The sequence below is a fragment of the Macadamia integrifolia genome, unplaced genomic scaffold (genome assembly GCF_013358625.1).
Source record: "Macadamia integrifolia cultivar HAES 741 unplaced genomic scaffold, SCU_Mint_v3 scaffold608, whole genome shotgun sequence".
Lineage (NCBI taxonomy): Eukaryota > Viridiplantae > Streptophyta > Magnoliopsida > Proteales > Proteaceae > Macadamia > Macadamia integrifolia.
The window spans coordinates 5,621-21,560 of record NW_024870496.1 but is presented as its reverse complement, the minus strand read 5'-3'; the positions used below and the strand labels follow the sequence as shown (position 1 = coordinate 21,560).

The 15,940-nt window shown below is 41.1% G+C and overlaps 1 protein-coding gene across 3 annotated transcripts in view; it reads left to right on the top strand.

Annotated features, from left to right (window-relative positions):
- LOC122069417 (BAG-associated GRAM protein 1) overlaps positions 1-15,728 on the top strand; it is a 117,287-nt gene extending 101,559 nt beyond the window's left edge. For 2 of the 3 annotated variants that reach the window (XM_042633431.1, XM_042633433.1), the window contains exons 14-18: positions 11,541-11,687; positions 11,806-11,859; positions 13,597-13,660; positions 14,633-14,694; positions 14,831-15,728. In XM_042633431.1, coding sequence (XP_042489365.1) covers positions 11,541-11,687; positions 11,806-11,859; positions 13,597-13,660; positions 14,633-14,694; positions 14,831-14,932 — 429 coding nt within the window. In that variant the 3' untranslated portion in view covers positions 14,933-15,728. Of the gene's footprint in view, positions 1-11,540; positions 11,688-11,789; positions 11,860-13,596; positions 13,661-14,632; positions 14,695-14,830 lie in introns of those variants that run through there. The other variant, XR_006137445.1, reaches the window with a different exon arrangement.
- Positions 15,729-15,940: the final 212 nt, after the last annotated feature.

Sequence of the window (15,940 nt, the reverse complement as noted above, 5' to 3'; positions counted from 1 at the left end):
CTTGGAAATATAAATCAATTGGTTCACTCAAGAAATCAGCTAGTTTAATTTTTTCCACAAGTTAATTTTCAACGACTATCGGTGCCATCTCGTCTTCCATCATTAGTGACTCATCTTCTAGCTCTTCCAACCGTTGCTCAATGATTGAGATCAAGCTGTTGAAGACAGAGATCATACATTTTATATGTATTGAGTCTTGTCAAGCTTTGCTAGTACTAGTTAAATATGTACGGTGACCAGTGCCTGGTCTTTGATGTCCTTGCATTGTTATTGAACCTCTTGACATTGTTGTTGAGTCTTGTCAAACTTCGCTAGTACTAGTTAAATTTGTTGACGGATCTCCAGTAAGAGAGTTAGATCCATTGAGTAGGTTTTCCTTTGATACCAATTGATGCGGAACCCTGGTCGGAATAACCTTATTGGATTCCCTTATGAGCCCACCCAAATAATAGTGCTCAACCAACCCCACATTTAATGGCACTTTCGAAAATAATATGTTGAGTTGCAAAGGACAATGGCAATCTAGTAAGTAACCAGGTATTCTATGATGCTACTTAGTGGACAGGGATATTTGGGTATTAGGATTTCTTTAATTGTGGTAAAGAAGGAAGTAAGGGTTAAGGGATCGGAGAATAAGAAGTAAAAGAAGGGTATTGTGGGAAAAAAATAAATAAATAAATAAGGTCAAGAAGAAATCATGGAAGTGGGAAGAAAAGGTTGTCTTCTTCAACCTCTTGATTATGTACAGAACCAGCAAAGGAGAATACCTTGCAATTGAACCAGTCCCTCTACCAAGAGCCAAAGTCATATTCAAAAATAAGGAATAGCAGCATGACACTTGGCCCTACCAAACACAAACCACTAACAGTCTCAAGGAGCAAGGATTAAAGCAAAAGAATGTCTACAAATGAGGGTCAGCAGATTAGCAGGAACCAGCAATAATTGCCGTTTTGCGACTAATAACAGAATGGTCTTTTAGGTATGATATTCTAGGGTTTGAGTTTGTTGGATGGGGTAATGATTTGTGTCTAATATGACACCAGCTCTCTTTATTTATAATTACAGAGAGAATTTTAGAGAATTACAAAGACCATTAAACCTCTTAGGGTCTGTTTGGCAACTGACACTTTCTGTAAAACTCATTATTACGACACTCCCCCTCAAGTTGATGCATAGGTATCACATATGCCAAACTTATAGATAATAGGATAAAACATCTTATTTCTAAGACCTTTAGTAAATACATCAGCTAGTTGCCCACAACTGAGGACAAATAGCACAATCATAAGACCCATATCTAGCTTCTCTTTGATAAAATGTTTGTCGGTCTCCACATGCTTGGTTTGATCATGTTGGACAGGGTTGTGAGCAATGCTAATGGAAGATTTGCTGTCACAAGAGAGCTTCATAGGAAGAGTGGTAGGAATAGCAAATCTTTGAGAAGACCATAAAGCCATAGGAGCTCACAAATGCCACGAGCTATAACGCAGAACTCTGCTTTAGCACTTGAACGGGCAACCATGGTTTGCTTCTTGCTTTGCCATGTAACAAGGTTACCACCAAAAAAGGTGCAATAATCAGTAGTAGACCTGCGGTCATGAGGAAAACTTGCCCAATTAGCATAAATGAAGGCCTCCACCCTCAGATGGCTATGAGAAAAAAAAATTTCGCATCCTAAAGTAGGTTTCAAGTAACGGAGAATACGCAACACAACTTCCATATGTGTCAAATAGGGATTATGTACATAGTGACTAACCAGTCTCACTATAAATGCTATGTCAGGGTGAGTGAGAGAAAGTAGATCAAACACCCCACTAATCTTTGATACCTCCCCTTATCCACTGATCACTGTCCCTTGCTACTTAGGTGACCGTTAGCTTTAATAGGAGTATCTCCCGACTTACACCACAATATAGTTGTCTCAAAAAGAAGGTCAAGCACATAATTCAGCTGTGACAAGTAGATCCCATGAGAAGACTTGGCCACTTCAATGCCAATGAAGTAACGAAGTTTTTCTAGATCTTTGATGTATCTCTTAAGGTGAGAGATCTCTACCAAATCATCACAAGTAACAACAATATCATCTATATAGACTAGAGAATCAAAGATTTAGAGAATGATTTGACTTGTTAGTAATGACAGTCTTTTTTATTTATAAGAAGATTACAATAAATCAAATAAGGGAAGTAGGATAACGTTGACTAAGCGTGCCTATCTACAAGATACGCTGACTAAGATTCCCTAGCCAAAAGATTTACTACAGTAAATGGTAAATAATAAAACTTAACCAAGGTATGAATAAAACTAACTATGGTCATCTCAACACTCCCCTCAAGTTGGTGCAAATATATCATACATGCCCAGCTAGGAGAGGACAGGATGAAATGCCTTACAATGAACAACCTTGGTAAACACATCAGCTACAGATAGTCCCTTGGTCAAGCTTCTCTTTGATGAAGTGTCTATCAATCTCAATATGCTTGATCCTATCATGCTAAACAGGGTTGTAGGCGATGCTGGTGGCTGCCTTGTTATCACAATGCAGACGCATAGGACCTTCAACATTAACTTGGAGATCACTTAATAGGCTTTTAAGCCAGACTAGCTCACAAATCCTTTGGGCCATTACGCGATATTTGGCTTCAGCGCTCGACCGAGATATGACAGATTGTTTCTTGCTACGCCAAGTAACAAGGTTCCCTTCAAGGAAAGTACAATACCCAGGGGTAGATCGTCGATCATCAATAGATCCAGCCCAATCAGCATCAGTAAAGGCCTTAATCTTCAAGTGCCCCTGATTAGAATACAAAAAATCCTTTCCAGGAGTGGATTTCATATACCGTAAGATCCGGTACACAACATCTAGGTGAGGTGTCCTGGGATCATGAAGGAAACGGCTAACAATACCCACGACATAAGCAATATCGGGCCTGGTGTGTGACAAGTAGATCAGACGGCCAATAAGTCTTTGGTACTGCTCTTTATCAATAGAGTCATCCATTGCACTGCTCAGTTGATGATTGACCTCCATAGGGGCATCTGAAGGCTTGCACCCAAGCATACCTGTCTCATTAAGGAGATCCAAAACATACTTCCTTTGGGAAATGAAAATACCTTTGTTAAATCTAGTCACTTCAATCCCAAGAAAATACCGAAGGGTTCCTAGGTCCTTAGTCTCGAACTCTGCTGCTAGTAAGGCCTTAAGATTGGAGATCTCCTCATCATTGTTACTAGTAATCACAATATCGTCAACATAGACAATCAGAGCAGTGACCTGGTTACCTTTCGCCTTTGTGAACAAGGTGTGATCAGGTTGACTCTATCTATATCCAAAGCTTATCATAGCTTTCATGAACCTACCAAACTATGCCCTAGGAGACTGCTTGAGGCTGTACAATGACTTCTTCAACTTACAGACACGTCTGACACTGGAAGGAGTGGCAAAGCCAGGAGGAACATCTATATAAATTTCCTCTTCAAGATCTCCATTCAAAAATGCATTCTTGACATCCAGTTGTTGAAGATTCCATCCTAGATTTGTAGCAACAGATAGCAATGCCCTGATAGAGTTCATCTTTGCAACCGGGGCAAAGGTTTCCTTGTAATCAATCCCATAGGTTTGGTTAAAGCCCTTAGCCACCAGGCATGCCTTGTACTGCTCAACTATTCCATCAGCCTTCTGCTTGATTGTAAACACCCTTTTGCTTGATTGTAAACACCCACTCGCACCCAACTAATTTCTTTCTCTGAGGGGGAAGAACAAGTTCCAAGGTATCATTTTTGTCTAATGCTAGCATTTCGTCAACCATTGCAGCTTTCCACTTCGGATCATTTATAGCTTCCTTCCAATCCTGTGGAATTGACACAGAAGACAACGAAGAAACAAAGGCCCTTTAGGAGGGAGATAAAGATGCATAGGAAACAAAATTGGAAATGGGATGCTTGGTACAGGAACGAACTCCTTTTCTAACAGCGATGGGATGATCGCCCACTGTAGGAGCAGAAGGTATAATATCAAGAATGGGAGGCTCTGAAGAAGTAACAAGTACAATATCAAGTATGGGAGAAATATTACCTGATACTGATGGATCCAATGGTGGTGCTTCAAAAAGGTATGGCTAGGTTACCAGTGGTGTCTTGCTTCTTGGCATCTTGTTCCTTAGACCTCCGAGTGTAAGTGCTCACATCTCTTACAGGCTGATATGGTGGCTCCCCCTGAATGGGAGGCATACCCTGAATAGGAGTTGCATCAATAATAAAAGGAGGCTCTTCCTCAAGAATCTCCCCCTGAAGAGGTGACTTGAAATACACCTCAGACTCATGAAAAGTGACATCCATAGTGACATACAAGCGGTGAGTAGGAGGGTGATAACACTTATACCCCTTTTGAGAAGCGGAATAACCAAGGAAAACACACTTTAGAGCCCGAGGATCAAGCTTGGACCTTGAAGGAGAGGAATGATAGGCAAAACGGACACACCCAAATACCCGAGGAGGAAGACTAGAAACAATTGTAGGATCGGGGAGAAAAGAAATTGGGGGCTTAAAGTTAAGTACACTAGAGGGCACTCGGTTGATAAGGTGGGCAGTATTAAGAACGGTATCGCCCTAGAGATATTTAGGAACACCAATAGCAAACATTAGAGCCTAGGCAACGTCAAGGAGATGACGATTCTTGTGCTCCGGGATCCCATTTTGTTCAGGTGTCCTAACACAAGATGTTTGGGAGAGAACGCCCTAAGAATCAAGGTATTTCTGAAATTCCCTATCTATATACTCAATACCATTGTCACTATGAAGGACTCGTACAGTGGCATCAAACTGGGTACGAAGCATGGCATGGAAAGATTTAAAACAAGAGAAGGCATCAGACTTATTGTGCAACAGGTATACCCATGTCAGACGAGTACAGTTATCAATAAAAGTAATAAACCAACGAAAGCCATTCCTATCAATTGTCCAAGAAGGACCCCACAAATCTGAATGAATAATAAAAAAAGGAATGTCACTTTTATTTTCAATAGGAAAGTAAGTGTGTGTATGTTTAGCAAACTCACATACATCACACTTAAGTTGTTCAAAACCACAATTTTTAACTAAAATAGCAAATATGCGACGTAAAATATGAAAAGAAGGATGTCCCAGACGATGGTGCCACTGATGGAGTTGAGAGAGAGAGAGAGCTGTTAGAATGGAAAGTATGCGCTGCCACAGGAGGAGGCACAGCCGGTGGAGAATCCAAATAGTAGAGCCCATCACAGACCTGACCATACCTAATCATTGCACCCATCACTAGATCCTGAAAAAGGCAATGGGTAGAAAAAAAAGTGAACAGAACAAGTCAACTCCTTAGTTAAACGATAAATGGAAACAAGATTAGCACATAATTTTGGGATATGCAACACAGATGGAAGAGAAATTGTAGAGGTACAGGAAATGGAACCTTTACCAGAAATGGGGGACAAGGAACCGTCAGCCACACGTACCTTATCCCGACCGGAAAAAGGAATATAAATATGGAAGACCTTAGAGCTACTAGTCATATGATCAGTAGCACCCGAATCAAGTAACTATAAGGGAGAATAAGAGGAAGAAAGAAGGAAACCTGTTTGAGCAAGGTTGGACACAGGAGCAGGAGAAGTGCCTAACTGTGTCATTAGTTGCTTAAGGGCAGCCATTTGATCTGGAGAGAATGGTGCAATAGTGGAGGCACTGTCAACCGACTTAGACAGATGGGCCTGGGGGGCTTGTTTTCCAGTTTTGCTATTACGCCCACCCTGGGACGACTATGGAGCTTGCAACATGTTTTCCTAGTATGGCGAGGGCGACCACAACAATCACACTGAACAGTTTCTCGAGGAGGGGTAGAACCCTTAGACGAGATTTTAGCAGTCGGAGTAGCTAATAGTGCAGACCGAACAAGAAATGTACAGGGCAGTATAATAGAGCGACGATGATCCTCAGATAGAACCAAGTTATATGCCTGGAGAAGAGTCGAAAAAGTTTCGTGACCCAAAATCTGTACCCTGATCTGATCATATTCAGGATTAAGACTTGTCAGAAAGTCATACACCCGTTCTATGTCACGCTCCTTCTGAAGTGTACTAGCATCAGTAGGACAGGCCATAGGGACTGGATGATAGAAATCCAACTGTTGTCATAGGCTGCATAAGGTGGAATAATAAGCTTAAAGAGAACCCTTTCTGAGTGGTGGAATGAATGGTTCGATGAATCTCATAGATTTGAGCATAGTTCCCCCCCTGAGAATAGGTTTGCCTTACTGCATCCCAGAGATCCTTAGTAGAGTTAAATAGGACAGCTTGGGCTGATAGCAGGCTTCATAGAGTTGATCAGAAAGGACATAACGATAGCATCATTGGCTAACCAGGTGTTAGCAGCGATTGGATCAGTCGGTTGAGAAGTCTCCACTGAGAAAACCAGAAAAGTTATTCCCACGGATAGTAAGGAGGCAGGCATGAGACCACATGAGGTAGTTCTGACCATTAAGTTTGATGGGTCCAGGATGAAGAGTGGACCGATTGCTTGAACGGTGACCACTAGAGGCCTCAGAGGAGGCAACAACAACCTTAGCATCATCATTTACTGTAGTCATGACTCAGAGAAAACACGTGGACTGCGCAAGTAGGTGCAAAGGGACGTTGATGGCAGCGACAGAAGCAGGTGTAGGCAGCAACAGGCGCAGATGCAGGCAGGCACAGATGCAGGCGCAGATGCAGGCAGGCACAGATGCAGGCGCAGGTGCAGGTAGATGTAAGCAACAGAAAGCACAGGGCAGCGGCAAGAAGAGAGACGACGATGGCAAGGCACAGGCAACAATGTCGCGACGGAGGCGAAAGCGGGCGCGATGAGAAGGTGCAGTGGGTTAGGGGTTAGGCTTGCATGGAACTGGGTTTAGTCCACCATGCTAGACTAGGAGGCGAGGGCCCCTAAGGGCTGAGAAAACCAAAAAAAAATGGAAGAAATTTTTTTTAGGGTTTTTGGCTCTGATACCAAGTTGAGAATCAAAGATTTAGAGAATGATTTGACTTGTCAGTAATGACAAAGTCTTTCTTATTTATAAGAAGATTACAATAAATCAAATAAGGAAAGTAGGATAATGCTAACCAAACGTCCCTATCTACAAGATACGCTGACTAAGCTTCCCTATCCAAAAGATTTACTACAGGAAATTGTAAATAGTAAATAATAAAACTTAACCAAGGTAAGAATAAAACTATGGTCATCTCAACAGACTATCAAGACGACAATCTTCCCCCCAAATCTCTTGATGAACAGAGTGTGGTCAGCATTGCTCTGAGAGTTTCCTATAGCAATCATAGAATTATGAAAGCACCCGAACCAAGCACGAGAGGATTGCTTCAGCCTTTATAGTGCCCGCTTCAGCTTGCATACCTTCCCTTGGGTTTTGGAGCAATTGAACCCAGGAGGAATATCTATATATACTTCCTCCTCAAGTTCCCATGGAGGAAGGCATTCTTCGTATCTAGCTGTTGAAGATCCCAACCTAAGTTGGTGGCACAAGACAAAAATATGCGGATAGTGTTCATCATGGCAAGAAGAGCAAAGGTCTCCTGGTAGTCGATCCCATACATCTAAGTAAAGCCTTTGGCAACTAAAATGGCCTTGTACCGATCTACTGTGTCATCAGCTCTCTATTTCACTGTGAAGACCCACTTACAACCAATCGTTTTCTTTTATGAGGGAAGACGCACTAGATCCCATATGTCATTCTTCTTTAGAGCCTGCATTTACTCAACTATAGTTGTGCCATTTTGGGTCCGCACTCGCTTCCTACCAGCTGCGGGGTATAGACACAGAGATAGAGAAGGCACAATACCATAGTAGGATGGTGAATGTGAGTTATAGGAAACATTTTTAGCAATAGGATGTAAAGTGCAAGACTCTAGTGCCTTTACGAACAGCAATAGGTGACTCAAGAGAAGGATTAACATAAAAGGAAAGAGAATTACCTGGGTCCGAGGGGACGAGATCAGGCTCTGCAACTATAGACATGCATCTCGGGTTGCGGCACCGAAGGAGTGTCAATCTCCCCCTGAAACGGAACATCGATAGGAAAAACGAGTTCAAAAGGCGGCACATCTTCCACAATGGGAAGAGACTCCCGCTGAAGAGGTGTTGTATGATAGTAAGATGCATATTCATAAATGACCACATCTATGGTCACAAACCAATGATGAGAGAGAGGATGAAAACATAAATAGCCTTTCTGAGTAGGGGCGTACCCTAAAAAAATACACAAGATTCCTCGAGAATCAAACCTCCCGTGAGGATGATGATCCTGAGCATAGCAGACACTACCAAATACCTTTGGAGGAACAGGAACAACAATAGAATCCTCAAGGAAATCCAAAGGAGAACAGAAGGTGAGAACCCGAGAAGGCATTCGGTTGATCAGAAAGGTGGCAGTGAGAACCGTGTCACTCCAATATTGAGGAGGAACATGCATTCCAAACATAAGAGAGGGGGCTACCTCAAAGAGGTGGTGATTTTGCTGCCCAACAACATCATTCTGAGCTAGAGTATCAACACAACTAGTTTGATGAATCATCCCATGGGCAGAAAGGCAGGCTTGAAAAGACCCTTTGAAGTAGTATTCACGATTATTGTCACTGCAAAGGATCTTAATGGTAGTACCAAACTGAGTTAGAATCATTTGATGAAACTACTGAAAAAAATGGTCTTGCCCTTGGTTCGCATCATGTACACCCAAGTAGTCTGAGAATGACAGTCAATAAAAGAAAGAAACCACCGATAACCATTGACAAATACATAGTGGGATAGAAGGAGTCGCACTTTTATTTTCAGAAACAGAATACGCGATTTAAGTTTGTTTGGCCAATACACATGCCTCACAAATAAACTTATTTGAAGTAAAATGCTCAAAAGAAGGAAAAAACCTAGCTAATGTTCCCAATGGAGGGCATCCTACCTGACGATGCCACTGTAGTAACTCAGAGATGGGCAATGATGTAGAAGATGTCTGAAGTGCTTGATTAGAGACTAACGCCTAACGCCGAGCCATCATCAAGCAGATACAAACCACCATGAACCCTACCAGAGCCAATCATTGCCCCTGTCACCATATCCTGAAAACACAATGAGACGGGAGAAAGGTCACTTTGTTATCAAGACTGAAAGTAAGACTCCTAATGGACAAAATGTTAGTATGAAAAGAGGAAACATGTAATACAGTAGAAAGGGATAAAGAAGGGGTACAACTAACGGATCCCTTTCCCCAAATAGTGGAATAAGTTTTGCTAGCCAACTTGACCCTACCATTGCCAGGATAGGTAGTGTATTGAGAGAAAAGAGACAAGATCCTATCATATGATCGAATGCTTTAGAGTCTATAATCCACAAAATAGAAGGAATAGACATAGTGTATCCATAGAAGGAAATACCTGGCCCAAAAGCGGTGGAGTGAGCAGAGCTCGCAGTGGTAGATGCAGGAGAGTCCGGACGTGTCAGAAGGCACCGGAGGCCAATACGCTCATCAGAAGGTAGCGAGGAAGTTGGGATGCTCAATGCTGAGTTAGAATCTGGAGCCTCAGTATGGTTGGCCTGACCAAGATGGTTGTTTAATCTAGGAGTACCAACACGGTTCTTCCCTCGCCCTTTGCCAAATGCATCAACAGTACGGCTATGAAGCTTCCAACAATGCTCCTAGGTGTGACGCTCCTTCCCACAGTAATCGCACTTCACTGGAACTTTGGGAGAGGGCCCACCAAACTGTGGGGCTACACTAAAGGGTTAAGTGCCAGAGGCAAGTGCAAATCTCTCAGTGGGAGTGGTAGTAATCTGTGAGAGCATACTGGAACGGTGCATGTCATTGAATCACTTTATAGGCTTGATTCATTATAGGAAAGGGAACACAACTTAGAACTTCAGACTGCAGCTGATCAAATTTCACCTACAGTTTTGTTAAGAAGTCATAGACTCTGATCTTATCCTCTTGTTTCTAAAAAAGTTGGGAGACATCAGTGGGTGTGGTAGGAACATACTCCTCATAACTGTCAAGCTCAGTCCATAGTGTACGCAGCTCTTAATAGTACTCCACCAGTGTAAGCGTTCCCTACCTCAGGTTACCAACTTTCTGGCGTAGTTCGAAGACTTGAGCATCATTCCCAGTCTAGGAAAAGTTGTCCTGGCAAACTTCCTGATCTTCGCAGCACTGTCGAGGAGGTAGCCATGAGACAGACATGGTTGCATGGAGTTGGCAAGGAAGGTCATAACCAGACAGTTGACACACTCCTAGTTGTCAATAATAGGGCATCTGGTTGGACGCTTCGTTGTGCCGGTTAGGTACCCGTAGTAACCATGGGACTTGATGGAGATGCAAATAGATCGAGACCACATGAGGTATTTTGTGCTATCAAGTTTGATTGCACAAGGTGGGAAGGTAGGTATAGTCATGGTGTCTCCCCCAGTAGAAGCAGAAGAGTTGGTAGACATGCCAAGGGGGTTGTGCAAATAGAAGAGACACTAGCCGGAGATATAGAAAGTACCAAAAAACCGGAACAAATGCTAGAAAACCCAAAAAAAAGATAAAGGGTCAAAACCCTAAGAAATTGATTTTGGTGATAGCTTTGGAATAGAGACCTAAAATGGGAGAGTGGCTTGTAGATACCATTATAAGGATGAGGAGCACCAACCAAACATCAAGAAGAGCAGAGCATCGAGCTAGAAAAAAGCACCTTGGCTAGGAAAAAGTCTATTTCAGTGGAAAATCCCTGAAAAAAATCAATAGAAAGGGAGCTGGGTCTCTCAGATCATTGTAGAAGAGAATTTGAGAGCCTAGGGGAGTGGATGGATGGAGGCTAGTGACTCTCTTGGTGGTTTAAGGAGCTCTCACCGAGAGAGAGAAGCAGATGAAGAGAGATGGTGGGAGCTGCTGGGAGAGAAAAAATAAGAAATAGAGAAAGAGATGGAGAAGGAGGAGAGCCCTTAGGGTTTTGGATCCTATGGCTCTAATACCATGTTGGATGGGGTAATGACTTGTGTCTAATATGACACCAGCCCTCTTTATTTATAATAACGGAGAGAAAGTTCTAGAGAATTAGAAAGATCTTTAAACCCCTTAGGTCCTATATAAATCTTTCAAAAGTTCCCAACCTTGCTGTCAAAACCAGCGAAGTGAACGAAATGGGCCAAAATTTCGACCCAAAAACTGCACACATTACATATGGTATGGTTTCGTTTTGCATATACCAAAATATTTTGTGAAATTTCTGCTAAACCTCAAACTATGACAAGGGCTAACAATCACCTGTTGATTATATTGTACATTATATTTTAGTGGGTCCCATTCATTAGCACAGCTCAATGGCTGACATATGCATGTATGTGTGATGTCCATCCTGGCGGATGGTAGACCAATTTTAATTGCACTTTAGTGTCAAATATTCCTTATGAATGTGAGAGAAATTTAGCTATGAAGCTTTTGAACTGCCTGCAGAAGTAGTCTGACGTTTTCAGGTTGTGGGTTATGTGGTTTTCAGTTGGGGCAGTGGCATACTCCAGATGAATACGATGGCCAAGTCAGAGAAATAACATTCAGATCTTTGTGCAACAGCCCCATGTGTCCACCAGACACGGCCATGACTGAGTGGCAGCATGCTGTTTTCTCAGCTGATAAAAGAACTCTGGTGTGAATAATTAAGTCTCCCACTTGCACTTTATGCAATTGTTCACTCGTTTATCCTCTTTGGAACTCTGTTTTTCTTTGCTTCATCATGGAAATTTTTTAGACTGACCCTATTTCAGGTGTTTGAGACTGTACAACAGGCACATGATGTTCCATTTGGGTCTTACTTTGAGGTACTAAATTAAAGTTTGAACAAACTTTCTTAGAAAAATTATAATTCGTTTGCTGTTTTCTGTTTGGAACTTGAGATTCTGAGATAACTAGCTGTAAAAGTTAATCGTGTTCTGAAAAAGAAGCCTGTGGACATCATCAGAAGTTGTAAATAGTGGTTTTTGGCTCCTTTTTTAGTTTTCACTGTAAGGAGGGTTTGTGTGTCAGGTTGGAACCTCGCTTTATGAAAACCTGTAGTTGAATCCTATTAATTGTCTTCCCAAAAAATAAGATTGGGAGGAACTGGTTATATGTGAATGACATAAGAAGACGTGTATGTGAAGCTTATTTGCAGGCATCATTGGGATTGACCCAAGCTCATCTGATTGTCTAACTAGGTTGACCCAATCTAAGATCCTCTCTCTTCTGTGCCTGGGTTATGGCTTGTAAAACATTATGCAATGATGTGCTCTGCAGATTTTTTTCAACATTTCTTCTGGACTCCTTTGAAATAACAAAGTACTGCTGCTTCATTCTCTTCTTTGTTTGTTCAGCAACATAAGAGTCACCAATCTTGATACTTCTCAAAGAAATTTTGAGACCGTAATTTGAATGCTGAAAACATGCAGATACTGGTTCCTTTTTCTACACAACAATCCAGATATTTTTTTCCCGGGGAGGGGGGTTTAGTCAACCAGCTGCCTTTTAATGTGACCAAGGTGGTCTACTGGGATCCCCAAGTAGGGCATTCTGTTGAGAGTTGCCCCAAACTGGAGATGGCTGACTGAGAGGAAGTTTGTTGGAAAGTTAAAAAAATACTAATCTATTTCGGCATCGACTTGCCAATGGTATCCAATGGTGGTTCATAGACATGCTGCTTGTGCACAATTTGAAGGTCATAGATAGAGGGGTATTTGATCTTGCTCATATGCCATCCTGATTTAAGAAGCTTTTTTGCTCATATGCCATCCTGATTTGAGAAGCTTTTGCAATGCAGACTAGATTATAAAAAGAGATTTGACCTACTACAGGAAATGAGATCTGCAGAGAAGAGGAGCAGGGAGAGGGAATGTTTTCAGACATGCCTGGTTCCTCAATGACCCAAAATAAGAATACTTCTTTGAAACTTTTTCTAGTAAAAGGGTCAACAGTTCTTTACAATGGAAACCATTATTATAGCCTTATAGGTAAAAGGACAACCCTGCTAATGATCTCTGCCCTTGATAACTTCTTGTCGGAACCATAAAATCCAAACTTTGTAATTACAATGAACAGATTCTGCTAGCTTATTCACTTGTAATAAATAATAATGGGAACCCAAGTAAAGAACTAAGAAATCAACTAATCCCATTACATCGCATATGCTGTCCTAAATTGATCATAACTTGCTCTGACCGAAAAATAAAATAAAATCAAATAGAAGACCACATGTTGCTCTATTTATTTTCAAATTGCATGATCTTGGATCATTGGAAAGGTTGAATGAGTCCTTCCTAATGTCACTGAAACTAATTAAATGCATAAGAGTTAACTGATGAGATACTTGTGCCTTGGAAGATGGTTTTACATTGTTTATCATAGCCCACATATCCTTTGGAATTCCCTTGCTCTGTGCTACTTTTCTGTGCATCTCATGATCGTTTAATTTGCGTTCAAAGATCTATATACTTGAAAGAAATGTTTTTCTTTTCTTAGATGAGATATCTTCTTTTCCTTTCTGAATACAATACTGACCCTTGAAATGGTTGGTGCTCTTTCAGATCCACTGTAGATGGTCTCTGGAGACCACATCTGAATTCTCTTGTACTCTACACATTAAAGTCGGTAAGCTGCTGATGTCTCTTTTGACCCCTTCTATTATTTTTGTCCTATAATACCAATTTCTTCTCCCCAAGGGACTGTTTTTCTCCCTCAGTGATTGCATTTGATGACTCCTATTTTACATGATACCTCATTGCTTCTTATCCTCTATGTAACATGCCATCTCATTAATTTGATGGAATAAATGCCACTCATATCGCCTTCAAGAGAAGCTTCCCTTGATGGTCCCCGAAAGTTGTGTTGTGAAAAAATGATGTGGGAATTCTGATCGTTGGATAGATTGTATGGTCTGGATAGCGCACTTGTCAAATTTTAAGCTCATATTCAACCATTTACTCCCCTGTATATTGGCATGCATCCCCATTTATATCCATGCACACCTGTGGTACTCCCTACACTATGTGCACTTTCCCATGGTTCTGGATGTTCAAAGTTCTATTTGCTGCTTGACAAGGGCCTTTGGGATGAAACTTGACATTCGAGCAAGGGACTTATGGTCTGTCCCCTTGTACATCCATCCCCATATCTGCAGGATTTGGAGCCAGATGGCAGATTTTATGGCCGGATAGATAATCTAATCTAGTCGAGCCAAATGATATATTGCTCTAATTTGAAATGTCATTTTTGGTTGACTGTCATTTAGGATGGCCAGAAATCTGTTGAATTCATTCTGTTCAAATCTGCACTGCAATAGGATCAGTTTGATTTGATGTAGAGTATATCTTTTCCTCCTCAATCCTTACTTGGTAATTTGTGGTAAAGGAGGGCGGCTGGTAGCGTCCTAACCCAATTATGCCTCAAGAGTGACAAATAAGATTCAATTGTACAGAATTTGTGGGTTTCTCCAGTACAGATTATGAAGTAGTTGCACATATTATTTTTATTTGCTTATAACAAACCACTTTGGCATCTGGAATTTACATCTACCTGTCACAGATCTTAAAAAGAACACTGGAATTTTCTGGTTTTCTGCAGGTGTACATTTCAAGAAGTGGTGTGTCATGCAGTCTAAGATAAAAACGGGAGCTATTAATGAGGTTTGTACATACATAACTTTTGGCGGTGGCTGATCAATATTTAAAGTGCTTAAATGATCTCAGTAGTTATTTCCATCTATTTTTCACCTGAGTAGTAGCAATCTTCAGAAGGTACTATGTTTCATATATATTGCAGTATAAGAAGGAAATGGAGATGATGTTGGATGTGGCCCGCACTTACCTGAAGGTCAAAACTTCCGATGCGGAAATTGAGGAGTCATTGTCTGTCATTTCATAAAGAGCTAGGAGTAATGGATCTTAGTCCCTTCAAGTCTTTTGTAATGATTCCATCAGGCCTTTGTAATTTTTTCTTATTTTTATTTTTTTTAATCATTATAACCGGAAGGATAGGTCATTCTAATGTAGGTAGTGTTTTTCTGGCCCCTGAGAATTGGAAAAAAATCGTCTTTTTTCATCCATGTTTTTCTTGTTTTGCTACCTTCAAAAGGCGACATGTGGCATTACTTTAAGTGAACGGCCAAGATTGAGTTAAAAACCAAACTGGATGTAATAACCCTCACCCAACTGAATTAATCTTGACCGTTGATGACACGTGTCATCTTCTGCAACTAGCAAAACACAAGAAAAACACAGGAATAAGAAAAACAGATGATTTTTATCCCTGAGAATTCTGGAACCTATTGACTTTGTACTTCTGACAAGCATGTCTGTCGCCAATGGCCATGATGTATTAAAGTAATACACAGAATTGGGAGAAAGCCCACACATATGGCAAAGTTTTGTTCAGTATATTGCTCCTGAAACCTAAATGATGTGAATCACACTTCCTTGGCAATGGGGGCATGTTTTGTCTCGTCCCCACTCCCCAGTGGCACGGATCCAGGCTCCTGTCTTTGAAGAGAAGCAGTAGATAGAGTTTTTCGGTTTGTGTATGTTGTATTGTCGCCCTGTCTATGATGAAGAGTTGCAGAGGCGTGTTCATACATTTGTAATGAGTTTGTGTAATGCCAATTAACAATATGAACCATAGAAAAAAAAAAACACCGCAATGGTTCAAAGAAGTTTACCTCTTATCTTTCTAATGTTTAGTAAATTGGTTGACTAGAGAAATATGTACTCTGTAATCCCACTTGTTAAGATGCTTTTACAAGTCAACATTTGAGCGCTTGCGTTTTTTTTATAAGAAGAAATTAAATATTAAATAAAATTGTTTGTACATCTATGTTGGTAGAGAGGGTTATATTTTGTTTGATGTTCGTAGATATATAAGCCAAATGAGCTAAAA